At 33.6% G+C, this 19,427-nt stretch overlaps 4 protein-coding genes across 4 annotated transcripts; 1 reads left to right on the forward strand and 3 right to left on the reverse strand.

Moving 5' to 3' along the window:
• Positions 1-764: 764 nt before the first annotated feature.
• LOC127067368 (DNA translocase FtsK-like) lies at positions 765-2,474 on the reverse strand. The gene is made up of 3 exons (XM_051002210.1): positions 2,399-2,474; positions 1,581-1,662; positions 765-1,402 (listed from the first exon to the last, which is right to left on the reverse strand). The coding sequence occupies exons 1-3, from the start codon at positions 2,408-2,410 to the stop codon at positions 918-920; spliced, it is 579 nt and encodes a 192-aa protein (XP_050858167.1). The 5' UTR covers positions 2,411-2,474; the 3' UTR covers positions 765-917.
• A 2,134-nt stretch (positions 2,475-4,608) lies between these two features.
• Positions 4,609-8,870, reverse strand: LOC127067316 (AT-rich interactive domain-containing protein 1A-like). The gene is made up of 5 exons (XM_051002107.1): positions 8,845-8,870; positions 6,542-6,671; positions 6,124-6,363; positions 5,769-6,018; positions 4,609-5,685 (listed from the first exon to the last, which is right to left on the reverse strand). The coding sequence occupies exons 1-5, from the start codon at positions 8,854-8,856 to the stop codon at positions 5,151-5,153; spliced, it is 1,167 nt and encodes a 388-aa protein (XP_050858064.1). The 5' UTR covers positions 8,857-8,870; the 3' UTR covers positions 4,609-5,150.
• Positions 8,871-11,630: 2,760 nt separating this feature from the next.
• Positions 11,631-17,421, reverse strand: LOC127067093 (uncharacterized). Its single transcript, XM_051001622.1, has 3 exons — positions 17,410-17,421; positions 13,485-13,590; positions 11,631-13,150 (listed from the first exon to the last, which is right to left on the reverse strand). The coding sequence occupies exons 1-3, from the start codon at positions 17,419-17,421 to the stop codon at positions 12,312-12,314; spliced, it is 957 nt and encodes a 318-aa protein (XP_050857579.1). The 3' UTR covers positions 11,631-12,311.
• Positions 17,365-18,806, forward strand: LOC127067055 (uncharacterized). Its single transcript, XM_051001536.1, has 3 exons — positions 17,365-17,521; positions 17,721-17,972; positions 18,063-18,806. Exons 1-3 carry the CDS (start codon positions 17,498-17,500, stop codon positions 18,528-18,530), a joined length of 744 nt encoding a protein of 247 aa, XP_050857493.1. The 5' UTR covers positions 17,365-17,497; the 3' UTR covers positions 18,531-18,806.
• The last annotated feature ends 621 nt before the right edge of the window (positions 18,807-19,427 follow it).

Here is a 19,427-nt window from a genome sequence, read left to right on the forward strand (position 1 = left end):
CAGTCAGTCAGCCAGCCAGTCAGCCAGTCAGCCGAATAGTAATGGAGTGGGGTGGGGTGAAGAACTTGATGGAGTGGGGAATTGGAGGGAGTAGAGGGGGAGAACGAAAGAAAGAAAGAAAGAAAGAAGGGCACAGCCTGGTCGTACGCAAAATACGCCCCTCTTTTGCGGCCTCGCGATGATACCTTGATTCCTCGAGTGACGACGAATTAAGGGACCCTACTATGGAAACTTCTAATTCGTATGGTTCGATAGAAGCACCTGTGTAAGTTCATTCGACCACGCTATTAGTCATTCATTCCTAGCAGATATACAATTTGCGAAACCCTATTAATGTTATTTTCCATTATAATTACAATCGGCATTACGACTGATAAAAATTTTTTATACAAATATTTTACAAGGTATGATCGTATATTTATGTACGTACGTATCTACGTGCGTACGTATGTATGTATATAAATATGCAGGTAAAAGATCGCAAATTTATATTTATAAATTGTCTTTAGATATAGGAATGTATAGGAATAAAAGGAAAATAAATCGTAAACGTGATGACTGAAGTTTCATTCTTCGTTTTAGTTTTAATGACGATGATATCTATGACAATGAAGTGATGATTACGAAATCTAACTTCCCTCTTAATTATATACTCCTGAACGAGATATTACGTATCGATATGATATATTACGTATGTAAAAAAAAAAAAAGAAAAGAAAAGAGAGAGAAAAAGGAAACAGAAAAAAAATAAAAAAAGACGTGATCGTTTATTCCTTTGACGCATATCCAAAAACGACGAACGCACGAGAAGAAACAAAATAAAGAGAAAAGGAAAGAAAAATGAAAGGAAAGAAAAGCATCGGGAAAGAAAAATAGATAAACTTAGATAAAAAAAGATCGTTCAAGGAAAGATTAAATCAACCTTGTCGACCATGCGGAATGGCATTAGGCAAGCCAGCTTGGATTTGTAATAATTGTCGAAGTTCCGAGGGCAATTGTTTCGAGTATTGTGGTTGTGCCTGTGCCTGTGGTTGATAACCAGCCCGAGGAGCAGGACTTTGATATTGTGGTGTATATTGACGACCCTGAGCTTGAGCAGCACCTGCCGGTGGTCTGTACTGAGCTGGAGCTACTGGGATTTGTTTGTAAGTTGGTTGCTGAGGTGCTGAACCTAGTCGAACTTCTGGCCTATAGGAAGCAACTTGAGCCTGACTCTGATAAACTGGTTCTGGTCTTGGTCCGTTTGACAATTGTGGTGCTGGTTGAGCGGGTATATGTACTAATGGGTCACGGGTTTGTTGAGAAGCCAATAATTGTTTGATCTGTGCTGGTGCTTGAGAATAAGGCCTGTAACTGATCTGTTGTTGCTGTGCATGAGTCTGTCTCTTCGCTCGGATATTATCTATGAATATATAGAACATTTTAAATGAGGATTATATTGTTGTTATTATTATTATTATTATTATTATTATTATTATTATTATTATTATTATTATTATTATTATGTTGTTAGTTTTGTTATATCAATTCTCGTTTTTTTTTTGCTTGATATTTACTGACAAGTTCCTCGTGTTCCTTACCAACTAGGTACAATTCTTCTCCTAACAGATCACCGAGTACATCGCCAGTGACGTAAATAGGAGATATTACGAGCAAAATTGTCTGAAAAAAAAAATGGAATAAACAAGTAGAAAGTGCTCGGATAGAAATTATCGCAAAATAAAGTATTGCAATATTGCGAATCTTTCTCGAGAGTAAGAGTGAAAGAAAGAAAAGAAGAAATAAAAAAGAGACAAGAGATAGAAAGAAGAAAAAAACGAACACCATAACACTTGGATATAATAATAATAATAATAATAATAATAATAATAATAATAATAATAATAATAATAATATAAAATCCAATCGTTCGACTAGATCTCGATTATAATCCATAAAAAAAGAAAAGTAATTAACTATCTCAGAAAAGCAAATCGTTAGGCGATCGTACGTAAGTCTCTAAATATCTACATGTACATACCGGATATTGTTTGATCAAGGAAATGAATGAAACTGAACGATTCAACGCAAAGGGTTAATTGAGCGAGCAAAGAAAATATAAACGATCGAATCTAGATGATAAGTACTTTCACCACAGACTCTTTTACGTTCGAAACGAAAGTAAATGGGTATGTAAGTATAATTTGGTCGAACGAATTAGAAAGAGATATATATATATATATATATATATATATATATATATATATATATATATACGTGCATACACACACACACACACACAAACACATATATATATATAAAGACAGCAAAGAGAAAGAGAGAGAGAAAGAGAAAATATTCGATGCTTCCTTTCTTTATATCGAAAAATTCATCATCAGCAATGAAAAAAAAAACTTACAAGGAAGTTCATGATGAACGTCGAACGTTCTTCAACGATGTTCTACGATTTCTTCGAAGGAAACGTCTGTCCTCAGTCTGAAACTGTCGACTCCTTGGCGACTCACTTCTATATGGGCGAGAACCGTTTGCAGGGTAACCGATCGGCCACCACCAGCTTTCACGGTTCGTCGATTCAGAAGGTGGATTTTTTTTATTTTCGAGGTTCGAGCGGTATGTTAGTAGGTATGTAAGTGCATAGGTCCCCCATCCCCTACCCTTTCTCTAATACACACAAACGCACACACCCAACTGAAATCACGTAACTCTATGTTGGATCAAGTCAGGAAGTAAGCGATCGGGCGCCGGGTTGTTGCAAACAGAAAATTCTATGATGTTAGATAGTTTAGCACGCTCTCTTTCTCTCTCTCTCTCTCTCTTGCACTCTTTTTGTATATATATATATATATATATATATATATATATATATATATGTATTTATTTATCTCTCTTTCTATTTCTATATTTATCTTTCACTTACTCTCATTGCGTATGGGTCGCGTATATGTTGGTTCACGATCGAACACCATACCATGGCAAAAGAAACATTTCGAGACTGGACTAGATAGGAAGCGTTTCACGTTCACAGAGAGTGAGAGAGAGAGAGAGAGAGAGAGAGAGAGAGAGAGAAAGGGAGAGAGAAGGAAAAGTGACCGATTCGAACTCTCTTGCATACTTAAACACGATAGTAGAAATAGTATAGATTACGATCTATCTTTCTATAACGCCATAAACGAGAAAATATAAATCTTTTTAGAGATCTCTTTTTCAGATTATTCAGTTGAACCTTTTTCACGCGTGGTACTTGTGTTTTTGTACTTTCTGATCTTTGTTTAAAATTTTCTTTTTTCTTTCTTTTTTTTTTTTTTTTTCTTCTTAAAGTAGAAATTATAATGACGAGTTATCTCTTTGCGCTTTTCGAATTATAAACAAATATTATATCATACTCGTATTTATGTGTTATGTAACATTAGATAGTATATATAGGGACACGTATAAATTCTCGAAAACGTTACCATTGCTTTTATCTAATCTTGAGAGAGATAATTAAAAAAAAAAAAATTAAAAAAATGCAAAGAATAAAAAAGAGAAAGAAATAACGAGTTATATTGAGTCGTTAACATCATAATACATTAATCGTGGTTGACGTTCTTTATATATATATATATATTTTTTTTCTTAATTCTCGTTTACTAGAACCAATCAGATTATCTTAGAATCAGTGTGAAAGTAGAAGCGATACGCGTCGGATACCAAAATGTTAACGAACGGTTAAATGATATCGAAATACGTAACATGAAGCTATTACTGCTTTCAAATAATTAAACGTAAGATCGATAGAAAATAACTTTAATTGTCGTTCTAATGTTCGGTTATCCAACTTGATTAGAAATCAAGTGATAGAACGATCGACCGATCGATCGATTGATCTATCAAACGATTAATCGAGACTTTAAATAATATCAAAGGCAAATCGATATTTTCGAACCGGTTTGTTTCTATGAGACATTTGGTACGTCTCAAAAATACTTACAGGATCTACTGACATAATTCCTACGAACGTAAAGTGATTGTAATGACGTTAAGAAGAAAAGAAAAAAAAGAAGAAGAAAAAAAAACACACACGTGCACATACGAGACATTTAAACTAAGATTCTAATCTCTCGGAATTTATTTACGAATGATCTTTTATGTATACTTATATGTATATATACATATATGTGTGTGTATGTATATATATATATATATAGAAATGATATAGATCGACGATGCAAATCGAAGTACTTAGTTTCATATATCATTGCGAACGATCATGGTAGTTGAAATATGTGAGATAATGAAACTAGCGTTATTAAAAGGATATGATAAAAATTTTGATGTATGAATTTCGTGTGTTGTAAATTAAAGGGGAAAAAAAAATAAATAAATAAAGAAACGTTATTAAAGGATATCGTATCGTCACGTGTACACACGCATATACAGACATGTGATACGTGTCGCAAAGTATTTTAATCATTTTATTGAAAAACGTGGCGAATATATTATAAAAAGAGAGCGAAGAAAAGCCGAAAGAATAAAAAAATAAAATCATACACGCGCTCACGCATATATATATATATATATATATATATATATATATATATATATATATACATATATATACTCACATCATACATAACAGAAAAAACTGTAATCTCTCATGGAAACTCTCTCGAGTCGATATATTATATAATCGGATCTTTACCGGATTGTATAATACTTTCAATAAATCAAGAAATCCACACGTTTCGTTTCTTATTACCCCTTCGATTTCCCCGAAAGATTAAACGGAAAGAAAAAAGAAACAAAAAAAAAACGAAAAAGAAAAAATAAATAAACACAAAAAATTTTGTCCAACTCAATCGAAATATATCACATTAGTAATAAAAATCTAATAATAATAAAAATAATAAATTATAGAGCGAGCGGTAACAATGCACCATAACGATTTCGCCATGCAACTCCCGTTATTAATTAATTAATATTAAGAAAGAAGATAAAAATAATAATAATAATAATAATAATAATAATAATAATAATAATAATAAAAACATAAGATGCTAGAAAATCAATCGTTTCTCTTTTCAACGAACAATTTTTCTCTTTCTCTATCTCTCTCTCTCTCTCTCTCTCTCTCATTCTCACACTCTTTCTCTCTATCTCACTCATTCTTTTTAGTACTGATGATTTTCGGTGACAGGACGTACTCCTTGTCCCTGACCATAATAAGCAGCTGTTTGTTCCTGCGGATAATCCTGGTAGGTGTTTATCTGTGATTGTGTATACGTGCTCGCTTGACCTTGATAATGGTCACCTTGGCCTTGATATTGAGCAGGTTGGGCAGCTTGAGTATTCGGCTGTTGAATCGGTTGCGGTACGTAAGGCTTATCGGGAACGTATCTGATTTGATTGGCGATTATATTGTAGGGTATTTGTGCTTGATACTTCAGCAACGCCTGCAAATTGTTAGGCAAGTTTGTTGAATATTGAGGAGCAGGTTCGGTCGGTGGTTGAGATAATCTTCTATACTGTGGCTGTTGAACTGGTTGTTGAGCTTGAGGATGTTGAGGATGTTGAGGTGCTTGTCTTCGGTGTCTGGATGGACCTCCACGAGGTTTGGTACCACGATATTCCGGAGTTGGAGCCTCTTGTTGGAATTTAGCTTGTACTTGCTGTGCCTGTGCTTGTGCAGCTGCCAAATGATCGTATCTAAAACGATTAATAAATATTTCTCATGACATTTGTTTTTCCAATACGATTAATTGAGAAAAGATTTTATTTTAATGTGCTACCTAAACTGTTCGGGTATGGCATTGACGTATGGTATTTGAGCTTGGAATTGAAGCAACTGTTTAATCTGAGCTGGTGCATCGTTGTAGGGTCTGTAAGAAGGTTGTTGAATTGGTGGTTGAACTGGTGGACGATGTTGAACCGGAGGTGGAGCTCGTTGGGCAGCTGGCTCGGCATAATGTGCTTCCGTTTGTGCCTGATGTAATCTCGGTTGTCGATCGTGATTGTATGATTTCCAATTGACTCTTAATCCTTCGTAAAAAAAAAAGAAGAAGAAAAATTATTCTTTCAACAGTTCTCACAGACAATCATTACGTCCTCCTGATAAAGAATCCAAAAATAAAACATTTTTCTTACCACTGGGATCGTTGTACTGAAGAGATTTCGTCGCAACCTGATGATTCGCATCGTATGGTCCTCGAATAATCGATTGACTGTGTCCATCGGTAGGTGGTTGAACGTTGAACGTAGATATGGCACCTTGAGAAGGGCCTTGAATTTGGAAATTTGAATGTCCGTCGGTAGCACCTTGGATTTTGAAATCCGAATTGCCATCGGTTGCACCTTGAATCGTAAAATCGCCAGCTCCTAACGATGCTAAATTAAAACAAAAAAATAATAATAAAGAAAATAAATAAATAAATAAAAGAATACAAAAAAATAAATGAAATAAAAGAAAAGAAAATTTATAATGAAAAGGAACAAAAAGAGATCTGCAACGATCTATACCGTAAATATTTACTAATGAACATTGTGAAAAAACTGACATACTAACCACTTTGATCGGTATACTCGATCCCTTTCTCCTCGCTATACCTAAGACCTTGAGAGACCCGATTCCCGTCGCTGGCTCCCTGAATAGTGAATTGTGCCAGGCATACCGGAAGAACGGTAATCAGGAAAATCTGTAGGAATTTAAACAACGATCGATCGATCGATCGAATCATCGAACATTAAATTATCGAACCATTATCATCACAACAAATTTTTTTTTACGATCTAATTTACGATTTAATTTAAAACACTCCTTTAAATAATCTCTTGAAACAATTAAAATAATTCGATATTTTTACTTTCGTTAACGATACGTGTTTCGTATAGGTATGCAAATAAGTTACTAAATACCTATATTCGTTCTTACAAATTCAATAATCAATTTCAATCGATTATCTAACTATCTCCATGCGTCTGTACCTGGATAAAAGCAAAAAGCCGATCGATCGGTCGATTACGCCGGTTCAACATGGGAATTATGTTGCCGACTTGTATGGTCACCTTTCTCGTTTCGCTAGGGAAAGTCGTGAGTGTAAGTCGAGTTACCAGTTGCGGTCGCGATCGGCCAACGCCACTGAATTTAATATTTTGCGAGGGAAAATATAGATATCGGAAAAAATCTACATTGCCTTTTAATTTTTTAGGAAAGTTATTAAAAGTAACGTTTATTAACGAGGACGTAAGATCAACGTGAGAACAAGATGGAGTTATGGGGGATGTTGGGGGAGGGGGGAGGGGGAGGGGGGGATGACAAAATAAAAAAAAAAGATAAAAAAAAAGAGATAAAAAAATTCCATAAAAAAGAAATAGATAATAAATAAGTAAATAAGTAAAATAGAAACGAGTACGAACGAAATAGTTCGGTCTAGTATTGGATAGTTCTCGACTAGAAAGTGAAATATAAATCGTCGACGGAGACACGCCTAGCTTATGTGTTCGTACGATAAAAAAGCGACGTCCGTTCGAGAATGTTAAAGATAAGAGGGGGTGGGTGGTGGCTAGGAGAGGGAACACTTTTTACGTAGTTTTATATGTCTACTTATGAAAATATGGATTATTCTTGTTTTATGAAAGGTGAGCTATGAATATTAATGAGAGAAAGAAAATTTGTCGAATGGTAAGGACGCGTAAATAATTTTTGTAATTAGTTTTTGATATCTCGTTAAATGTGGATTCTTCTTTTTTAATCTTAGTAAAAAATGTTATCTAAATATTTATTATTATTATTATTATTATTATTATTACACATATATATATAGATATTAAATAAATGTTTAAAATAATATATTAAATTAAATATAACATTATACATATCTATATAAAATATATTTGGAAATATAAATTTGTGAATAAAAAAATTCAACATATAAAATATACAAGTATATTTTTTTTTACAGGCACAAGTAAATAAAATAATAAGTAAATATGAAAAAAAGAAAAAAGAGAAATTAATATTATTACGTAACAATCTCTCGAATCGTACACGAGTAGCATTCACATGGAAACGTCGAAAAACCTGACAAGTAGTATCAATTAAAGGAACGGTATTTATACCGGACAATTTTTTGTCGAATCTAATTTAGTGACACACATACACGTACATACGCGTACACGTACGCATATACCGTAAGAAAACGTTGACCGTTCTCTCTCCGTCTCTTTTCGCACAAACGAAACGAGTTGTGTCGTAATGCAATTTCATCGAGATTAGAAACACGCGAGAGAAGTCCTTCCATAAAACGTAAACGTAAGTACATAAATAGTACGTATCGTTTCAAGTATATATGTCTATATATATATATATATATATATATATATATATATATATATATATATATATATATATATCGCAAATTGATATTTATCAATGTTTTCTAAAATTATTATTACTCTACTTTATGAAATTTTGCTTGAGAATAAAGCACACATTAAATAATCTCTTAAAACAAATAATAAATAAAATTCAATACATAATAAATAAAATCGTCTACAGAAAATGAATTACAAACGATTGACACGATTCACTCGTTATATCTACACACACACACACACACACACACACACATCAATTAATGTAGTAATTGCAACGTTTAAATGTATTAGAAAAATAGAGGGAAATAGGAACGATTATGACAAAACTGAAGATTTCTCTCATTTATTCGAAATTGAAACGAATAAAAGAAAATGAATAAAGTAACGAAAAACAAAACTATAGACGACTATCGGAGATACTTGGCAACGATACTTTACGAGAGGAAGGAAGAATTAAATTTCGAGATAATAAATGATCATTATATCACTTACCTGCAATTTCATGGTGCAAAGAAGAAAGCAGCTATCTGGTCGATGCGCTCAAGGGTGGAGCGTTTCTGAGGCGGGCGCGCGGTCACCAGAAGAACTTTATAGGCAGGCGAATGTAAAAGGGGCCTCTAGCTTAGACGGGGATGTGACTGACTCTCCTCCACCTCCATCTTGCCATTTTATCGGATACGCGGCTTCTAATACCGCGGGATATCGATTACGATTTCCTGCCTCGATGTCCGGCTAACGTTCCAACGTTCTTGTTAAAAAGAAAAAGGAAACCAAAAAAAAAACGAATCGATTGCTTTTCTTCCTTTTTCGTTTTCTTTTTTCTTCTTTGTTTTTTCTTTTCTTTTTTGCTTTTGTTTCCTTTTCACCCTTTTACTTAGTCTTTCCACAACGGAAACGCTAATGCGAAACTTTCTTCCGCGAATTGCGCATGAATTACCAAATGTCTGATTCGGTAATAAAGAAAAAAAAAAAAGAGCAAGTAGGTGAGTTTAAGGGAAATGATCGGTATATTTCTACGCGTCGTTATTTATTCTTCACTTTTTTTTACTATTTTTCATTTTGTTTCCCTTTTCTTTTTTCTCTCGGTTTTTTTTTTTTTTTCGAAGACATGAATTTTCTCTTCCGCGAAATCGATTATCGTGCATTAAACTTTGTCGATTTTACGGATCGATGTGTAATTATGTGAAAAGCAAAAACTATACGAACGCATTTTTACGTGCTTTCTTTCTTTCTTTCTTTTCTTCTTTTTTTCCTTTTTATTTTCTTTTCTTTCTTTTTTTTTTTCTTTTTTTTTTGTTTTACAGACACGCAACTTTCATCCGTGGAAATGGATATTCGTCGAACGACTCTGTCGGTTTCTAAGAATGAATGTTTAATTAAATAGCAAATGAAAAAAAAAAAAACATTTCATGCGTTTTTGGAGCATGCACTTGTGAAAGAAAGAGAGTTAAAAAAAAGAAAGGAAAAAGTGTTGTTCCTTTTCTTTTGCCTTTTCTTTTTCTTTTTTTCTTTTCTTTGCTTTTTTTATTCACACGTTCTATTCTGTTTATTTTTCTACTTTATAAAAGCGTCTTGCAATTAGACGCGTTTGTTACCTTTTTTAATAGTGACTCGTTAAAGAGACTCATGCGACATAGTTGCACACGGTGAAAGTTTCGTCGATGCGGTTCGAAAGTTTCCGTTCTAAGGTAATCGCATTTTACGATTTGCGCTCGTAATAATATTTCAAAAAAAAAAATGAGGTAGAAAGAAAGAGAGAGAAAGGAAAGAGAGAGAGAGAGAGAGAGAGAGAGAGAGAGAGAAAAGAAAAGAAACAAAGAGATAACAAATATTTTCGGATTAGCGTAGACATTTTTTTCTATGCAGATTTACGATTAATTTTTTACTTTCTTTCTTTCTTTTTCTTCTTCTTCTTTTTTTTTTTTATATGAGACGCGAGAAATGTTAGAGAGATATACGTGGGAGTAAGGAACATACGACCATGTAAGTGGAAAGCGCATCATCGTGGAATGTCACGTCTCAGAAGCGAGTTTCCCATAGGATTCAAAGGTTACGGTGCAACGATGCACAAGATGCATCTACTGTACTGCGTATAGCCGCATAATCCGTTGCGCCGACATTGAATTGAATTTTATATAAGATTATCTATCGTGAAAGTATTTCTTCATTGGTTTCTCTCGCGAGAAAATTTTATTGTTTACTTGTAGTCATAAATTTTTAATTAATTAGAATAAAAAAGAAAAAATATATATATATACAAAAAGGAGAGAGTGAAAAGAGGATAATTAATCTTATTTTTCTTCTCCATCTCGACAATTGCTAAAATTCAAAATTTTCTCGTCGAAGGAAAAAAGTCTTGTCGTTTCTACGAAAAAGAAAGTAAAAAAAGAGAAAAAAAAATAAAAATAAAATAAAATAAAAACCGAAGTGAATAAATAAGAACGACGATTAATTTTTCTCTCTTCTCGATATTACTTTATCGAGTCAAAAAAAAAAAAAAAAGATCTGACTGTGTATTTATAAAGATAAAAAAGAAAATAGTGAATAATGTTTATTTCCTTTTTGATTTCTTTTTGTTTTACCCAATCAAACTTATTAACTCAAATCGTCGACCAGAGAAAAAGTTGAATTCGTCGGACGAAAAAGGTATGAAAGGAAAAAAAAAAAAAAAAAAAAGAAAAGAAAAGAAAAGAAAGAAAAAGAAAATGAAAAGGTCAAAGTAAACGGGTACTGCAAATGTTAATAAAATTTTTAAATAAAACAATTGCGAAAGCTTATTCCTTGACAAATTACATTTTCCATTGTGTCGAATGCTTACAAAGACTTTCGATATTTATGTATATACGTGTCTATGTATATATGTAACTAACCGACACCAACAAATTATGGACCACGAGAGGAGAGGAGAGGAAAGGAGAGGAGAAGACGAAGGGGAAAAACGGCACAAAAGAGTCGAGCGGAGAACAGTAAAAACGAAAGTGGTTTAGAATTGCATGTGGAAACGAGTACGAGCTGTTTGAAGGAGCACGTTATATATTATGGTGGACTTGCGGAACCATGAAGGCCACACGAAAGTAGAACGATTAACATAATTTGTTTTTTTCTTTTTCCGGAGAAATGCTATCTCCTTTTCTTTTACTTCTTCCTTCTTTCCTTTTTTTTTCTTTTTTTTTTTTTTTGATTGTGAGATAAGAATAAGCAAAAGAAAAAACGAAACGATAAAAGGAAAGAAAAGGAGAGAGAGAAAGAAAGAGAGAGAGAGAGAGAGAGAGAAAGAAAAACGAGCAAAAAATTTATCGAAGAAGATTTATGAAGAACAAAGATATTCGCGAAAGAAGAAACGCGAGCGTGACTTTGATTAATTACATACGTAGTCGAGGTAAGTATGTGGAAACCAAAAAGTAAAAAAACAAAAAATAAAGAAAAGAGAGAGAAAAAAAAAGTCTGTCGGCTGTACTTATCAGATATTTAATTGATGCTCTTGTAACGTCGTACCGACGTGTTTTCTATGAAAGCATGGAAAAAAAAGGAGAATGGTGTTCTAACTGGGTTACGAATATCGTCGCAAAGACGAACAGCGGAAATAATTGTTTTATTTCATTTTCTTTTTTTTCTTAGTATTTTCCCTTTTTTTTCGTTCTATTTTTTATATCCTCTTTTTTGTGTATGCGTTTTTTTTTGTTTTCTTTTTTTTTTTGTTTTTCCTATAAAGAAAGAAAGAAAAGAAGAAAGAAGGAAAGAAAGAGAAATAGTAAGAAAGAAACAACAACGAATAACGCTCATCTTTCTTCGATCATTCACGAAATTAGAGATTAGATAAAGATTTAAGAAAATAACGATCGAACGTCCTCGTTGAATTAATTAAAATATATGATTACATTAAAAAAAAATATATATATATTATAATACCGTTCAACGTGACGCCATTAATCGAATTAAAATAATTAAACGAATTGTCGTCAATGACGTTGACTCTCATCGATCGGTTTAACATCCTCGACCTCATCGATGTTGTCGTCTTTCATGAAATAAATTTTACTCTTGTAGTAATACGGTCCTTTCGAATCGTCCGGTATCGGTTTAGGAATGAACAAGGTTTTTGGCCTGTAAGTAATTCTGTTAGCTATGACATCATAGGGTATCTGAGATTGGTAATGTAGCAACTGTTGTATCTCTTGCGGCATGTTCTTGTCGATGACCAATTTTGGTACTGGTTGAACAGGCATAGTTTCGATTGGTACGGTTATACCAACAATTTGTTGGGAGTTTTGCGAATGCTGAGACTGTTGCGATTGCTCGTGTTGTTGGGTACGTTGATCGTAGTCTTCCTTATAATCGATTCTTCCTTGAGGCTTAGCCATTCTTTCGCCGTAATAAAAATCGCTCGAAGCTGTTCTTGTGTCATCGATGGTTTGATATTTCGCAGCGGGCGATACGTATTGAGCTGAATGAGAAATATCCGAAGGAGAATTTGCTTGTTCAATAGATAGACCCTGTTGATGGATAAAAGACGACGGATCGACGTAAGGACGTTGAGGTTCGTACGTCTGTAGTATCAACTCTTTGATATGAGTCGGTACAGACGCGTAAGATTTATATTCTGGTTGACCAGGGACCACGTTCGATAACGATGATACTGGTTGTTGATGATGAGACTGGACCAAACGTGCCTGCTGATGTTGACCCGCTGTTTGCGGTTGAGCTATCGCAGTCTCGGCTCGTTGACCACGCTGAGGATTCTCCAGGTGAGCGCGTTGCTGATTGTACGGCACGTAGAATTTCCAGTTCACTTTCGTGCCTTGAAAGTCAGGAAATAATTCCAAATTCATAGATTATTAACATCGAATGGAAACATGGAAATGATATATTTTCTACGTCGGTCCTTATTACATTTTCGGTTTCCTTACTTGGAGCTTTATCAAATAATTTCTTTTCTCCTTTTTTCTCTTTCTTTTTACTCTCAACAATTTTTCAAATCGATATTAGAAAAACTTTTCAAGTGATTCAGAAGTATTATCGGAGATCAAGATTTTGTTAATTACGATGGAATAACAAAAGATTCACACATTTGTTCAGAAGATGAAAGATTTGATAAGAAAGAAAAAATAAATAAATAAATAAAATTAACGAACCATCAGGATCGTCGTATCTGATTTGTGCCGCTTGAGATGTACGAGCCAGGCGAGTCGAGGTCTCCGTTTGAGCCAACACCGTGCTGGCTAAGGTCAAAAAAAGCACCTGAAAAAAGAAAAAACAAAAAAACAAAAAATAAGAAAAGACGAAAGAACGAACAACTATGTATATATATATATACATACAAAAAAAAAAAAGAGAAAAAAACTGCCAACACAAATTGTTACCAAACGTTTCATTCATAATAACTAAATAATTTTTTAATGAAAAAAAAAAAAAGAAAAAAAATCCAGAACCGTTCAGAGTTACGAATACAATTCATAAAGCTTTTAATAAACCGAATAAACCGAAAAAGAGTTTGCAAAATCAACCGCACGATACGATATTAGATAGAAGAGGAACACTCACGCTTAGTAACATGATCCTTGATCGCTTTTCGAGTGTGTGTCTCTGTGTGTACGCGTTTATAAACGTAAAATAAGTGAATAAGTAAGTAAATAATAACCAACTGAGTAACTAAGTAAGAGGAGAGGTGAGATGCGCGAGAGTGGATGAACTGTTCGAGTAAACGCGAAGGAATCAACCGGTCTACGAAGACTCCGACTTCTATATAGTCTCGCTGGGATGGTATATAGAGGACCGATGTAATTACCCGTAGCAGGCCAGCCTGCCACCGGTTGCCTACTTTTAAAGTAATTCCACCTAAGTAAAGAGAAAAAGAGACAGAGAGAAAGACAGAGAGAGAGAGAGAGAGAGAAAGAATGAGAAAAAGAAAAAGAGAGAGAGAGAGAACCCCTCAAGGATATTATCGGTTAGAAGTCGAAGAATGCGCGACTCTGGCGTAACCGTATTATAAAATCCCACTAGGAAGCTGCCCTCCTTCGTTAACGCGCTCATAGATTCGATCTTTCAACAAAGGTACTAAAAATTACTTTTGGTAGAAGAGAGAGAAAATTATGGAAAGGTTCAACCGATAATATGACGGATTTATCGGTTTTTCGAGAAATCCGTTAGGCGGTGAAATCGCTTAACGTAGATCCTCGAAATGTTCGAGAGAGAAATAGAAAGAGAGAGAGAGAGAGAGAGAGAGAGATGGATAGACTGACAGACAGAGAGAGAGAGAGAGATAGAGAAAGAAAGGAGCAGAGAGAGAGAGAGAGAGAGAGAGACAGAAAAAAAGAGAGAGAGATTACACAAGAGACTTTCATTGAATCTGGACAAAGATCCATCCAAAGCCTTCTTTATCTTTTGAAAAGGGGTGTATTTAGTGAATTGAATGAGTCGTCGAATGTCGATACTTTCAACACGACAATCGTACGCTTTGACATTCAATTCACAGTTCATTCATGATTCATATGCATTGTGAGAGAGAGTGAAAGAGCAAGAGAAAGAGGGATCGACGATCAGATTTCTTTCTTTCTTTTTTATTTATTTATTTATTTATCGTTCGAACTATGTAATGAAATGTTATTAAGTTTGCATTATAATAGACGCGTATTCGATTAAAATCGATGACACTCTATTAAATTTGATTTGTAAGAGAGAAAATTGTCCTATGTGAAACGATGATATTTTTATTTGATTTCTAATTATCCGATAAAACTGACAACTTAAATCGTATATTTATAATGCTTATAAAGTTATAATTTTATATCTAATTAAAATTTATAAGAGATTTATGTGAAATAATTTTCGTTTGTTGTACTTATCGTTAATATAATTTTCATGTAATATTAAATCAGAAATGAGAGTCTATGTGATTCGTACATGACGAAACGATGATGAAGAAAGAGGTGTGTCTGATTTCCATCTATAATGGTTCCTAACTATCAATAATTATATTTGCAACCGTATTTAAACTTTAACCATTATGCGTCATTATAAGGAAACGCGTTTGAATGAGTCCGAAAGAGGCATCGTAAAGAGTTAGAAATCTCGTTCATTTTTTCTGTCTTTTCTTTCCTTTTCTTTTCTTTTCTTTTTTTTTCTTTTATTTTTCTTATTACACCATGTCACCCTTCGCCTCACACCCCACTTCCCTCACTCCTTTCCAGTCCAACATATACGTTTCTTAATCAACGAAAATAAAGAAAGAAGATTCATTAGAAAACTGGTCTCGTGCAATTTTTTATTATCTATTAACTGATTATATATATATTTTTTTATTAATTTGATTAACAAGTTAATTTAAATAATGGATTAATTTAATAATTCTAAAAAAATCGGTCACATTAAGTACAAAGTCCACAGATTAATAGAAATTGCAGAGCAGTTAATATTATTATTATTATTATTATTATTATTATTTGTTATCCAACAAACATTTATTAATTATATCGACGATGATTTTTTCCTTTCTCTCTCTCTCGGTTTCTGTCAATAATAAATAATTAATTGAATTAAATATTGCTAAACGCGTATTAATAAAACGAACAGTACACGTTTGCGATTGAAATCGAACGTAATAATCGTATTTCATTAAAATGATTCCTTTATTCTTTATCTCAGTGTACGTTCGAATTCATGACGCAAGTTCTTCCTTTCTCCGTATGTATATACGGATATATATACTTCCGCTTTTTTTTTTCCTATTTGTTTTCGAGAAAGAGAGAGATAATTTAAAAGTTCGAACAAAATAATTCTTCTGTACCACGCAATTATTCCCAGAATAGTAATATTAATAATTATAACAATAATAATAATAATAATAATGATAACGATAATAATAATCGCTTGAAAAATCGATTAAATTTATAAACGTGTGAACGCCCCTTAATGTTCACCGTTCAAGTAGTGCAACGATCGTTATGATCAGCCACAAATTATCATAACTGACCAAACTCTGTCATCTTTCGATTCATTTATAAATGAACGAATTTGTTTTAATAAAAAAAGAAAAAACAGAAAATAAATCAATAAAAAATTCAATAGAACATAATTAGAAAGAAGGGTTACAGAAACTACTTTGCAATTACTACGCGTTCACGCTCCTGCGTAAAGGATGCTGCGGGTGCGGCCATGAACTTTCACGCTAGACCGAGCACGCAATTGTATCAAGAGTATAAATCTAAAACATTCTTTTTCTTTCCTTTTTTTTTTTTTTTTTTTCTTTCAACAGTTATTGTGGAAAGCCACGAATCCGCATTTTTATGAAAGCAGTAGGATATCACGGAAATGTATATTTCCGATAGATCCGCGTGAAATTGTTCCGCCGAAAGAGAAAAAGGAATATTTAACGAGAGAACGTACGGGTGAAAGTCGATTGTGAGTATATTCCACGTGGCACGGAGTAAAGAACATGATTTAGCATGTTATTCCGTATTGAAAATATTGCGAGCAATAACTCGATATCCTCCTGAAAAGTACGTGAGAGATAGATACGGTTTTTGTTTTTTATTCGCTCGGTTTACACGTATCATCGTAAATCCATCTAAAAATTTCGTCATTCCTGCATGATTTTTTAAGTATACGTTGCAGTGGATTAATTTAAAAATTCGCTCGTAATTATCCGCGTAATCGAAATCGATACTCCGATTTCATCACGATTGGTGATACGCCATACGAAGAGAATGTATTTGCGTTCTATTTCGAGATATATCGTATATAAAGGAGGAAAAAACATTGTTCGCTCTTGCGAACCGATTCTGTGTTATTGAAAAATATTAGATAAATTCCTACATTACCTACGCGTGATAACTACGCAAGATAGATTTCTACTTTATCAATCGTAGCAAAAAATAAAAAGTATTGTTATACCATACGTCGGTAATGAAGAAAAACCTGTCATTCCTTTGTTACCGACTACAAAATATTGCAATTGCAAAATGCATTCGATGCATCTCGATGGATCGTTGAAGGGGCACGAGATGCAAAGTGCAAGTCGGCAAACACGCGAGGGCGAACATCAAGGTCTTCTCGGGGTACCAGATCCGCCATATCTGCCATATAAAACGACGAGTTCACCTATCCTGCGATCATTCCCATTCTTCTCTCCTTTCTTTAAAGTCTCAACATGTTCGTTGTTCGAATTTCGCTCGTAAGTTATTTCCTTTTCTATACTACGTACTACTACTACTACTACTACTAATAATAATAATAATAATAATAATAATAATAATAAAACAAAAAGAAAGTAAAAAAAGCAACATTAATAATTGATTAACATTTTTTGCTTATATAATAATTAAAAAAGAAAAAAAACTAATGAAAAGTATATCTGTCCTTGATATGTTCAGATATCATTGGTATACTTTACCGTACTGACAAGCTGTCAGTATCAGCCGGAATCCCAACAAGCAGCGATATTAAGCGACGCGAGATATCTAGCAGGCGATGGTACTTTCGGTTCGGCTTATACTCAAGAAGATGGAGTTGAGTTTAAAGAAGAAAGTGACGTTAACGGTGATCGACGTGGTTCCTATTCTTACGTGGACCCAACTGGACAAAGGCGTACGGTGACATATACAGCCGGAAAGAATGGATTTCAGGTAGAGGATTATATATCATAAAATAATGGTCGGGCTAAAAAGATTTATAGAACAATTTGAAATTGATTATTGCATTATTATTTCAAATAGGCAACTGGTGATCACATTCCCGTACCACCACCACAAATACCACCGCAACCGGAGTACGTGCCATTACCACAGTATAATCCTCCTGACTATAAACCACCAGCCGCTTACAGGACTCCAGCACCACCCCCACCAGTATACAGAAGTCCTCCTTTAGCACAGTATCAAACACGAGCCGAATCGGAATACGAGCCACGAGCCGTCTATCAACCCCAACCTCAGCTCCAACCCCAATCCCAATCCCAACTCCAACCCCAATATCAATATCGTCCACAGACACGATACATGTCACCGGACGTCCAATCTATACCCTCGTTTAGCCCTCGACCACAATATCAACCAACACAAGGAGCTCCCATTCAAAGATACAACGAAATTACAACACCACCGCCGCATAGATTCTATCCACCGGGAAAGCTTAATTTCAACAGGACACCCGATGGATTTTCTTATACATTCAGCAAGAGTTAAGATCGAATTAATTAAATTTATATCTAACAATAATTTTTCTTTGAAGAAAAATACACGATATAAATGTTATTATCGATATATAAAAGCAGTCGCGTCAATTAATTAAGTCGATAACGACGACGATTACTTTACATGATTTTAATTAATTCGATTAAGAAAAAGTATAATAATATTTATAACAAAATAGACAAATCAAATCGATATGCGTATGTCTTTTCTTGCGTCATTGTGATGATCATTATCAACGAATAAAACATGTCGAATATCTCGCGTGAATTTCGAAGATTTCTTTTTATAACGAAAACCACACCCGTATCTAGGATTACCATTCTATCTCATCGGGTCAGGCTCACTTTCATCCCGTAACCTTTTAAGCCGATGATTTCGTAACGTGTTAACTCATTCCTGGGAACTCTCTGATACTAACGCGCTTATGTATTCGTCTGCAAACGACGCTCACGTGTACGATGGGGAATATCACGAGTTTGCCTGACATTACTGAACCAGAAACGTTATTAACCAAATCACATGGTACACATAACTGGATAGAACAGAGATAGAACAGAGTTAGACTGTGTAATATATTCGGATTGTAAAAAATGGAAAATTGAAAAGAACTAATTCCGAACGTGATCAAAGATAAACGATTCTAATCTTATAAATATGATATCTAATTTTACTTTTTACAATTATCCTATAGAGATCATATACATACGTTATGTATATATGATACAATATTAATAATAATAATATATATTATTAATATTATATATATATTGAATTATTAATATATGGAATTAATATATCAATTAATATATTAATTAATATATTAATTATAATATATATATAATATAATATATATTATATTAATTATATTATATATATAATATAATTAAT

The sequence above is a fragment of the Vespula vulgaris genome, chromosome 10, assembly GCF_905475345.1.
Source record: "Vespula vulgaris chromosome 10, iyVesVulg1.1, whole genome shotgun sequence".
In the NCBI taxonomy this organism is placed as follows: Eukaryota; Metazoa; Arthropoda; class Insecta; order Hymenoptera; family Vespidae; genus Vespula; species Vespula vulgaris.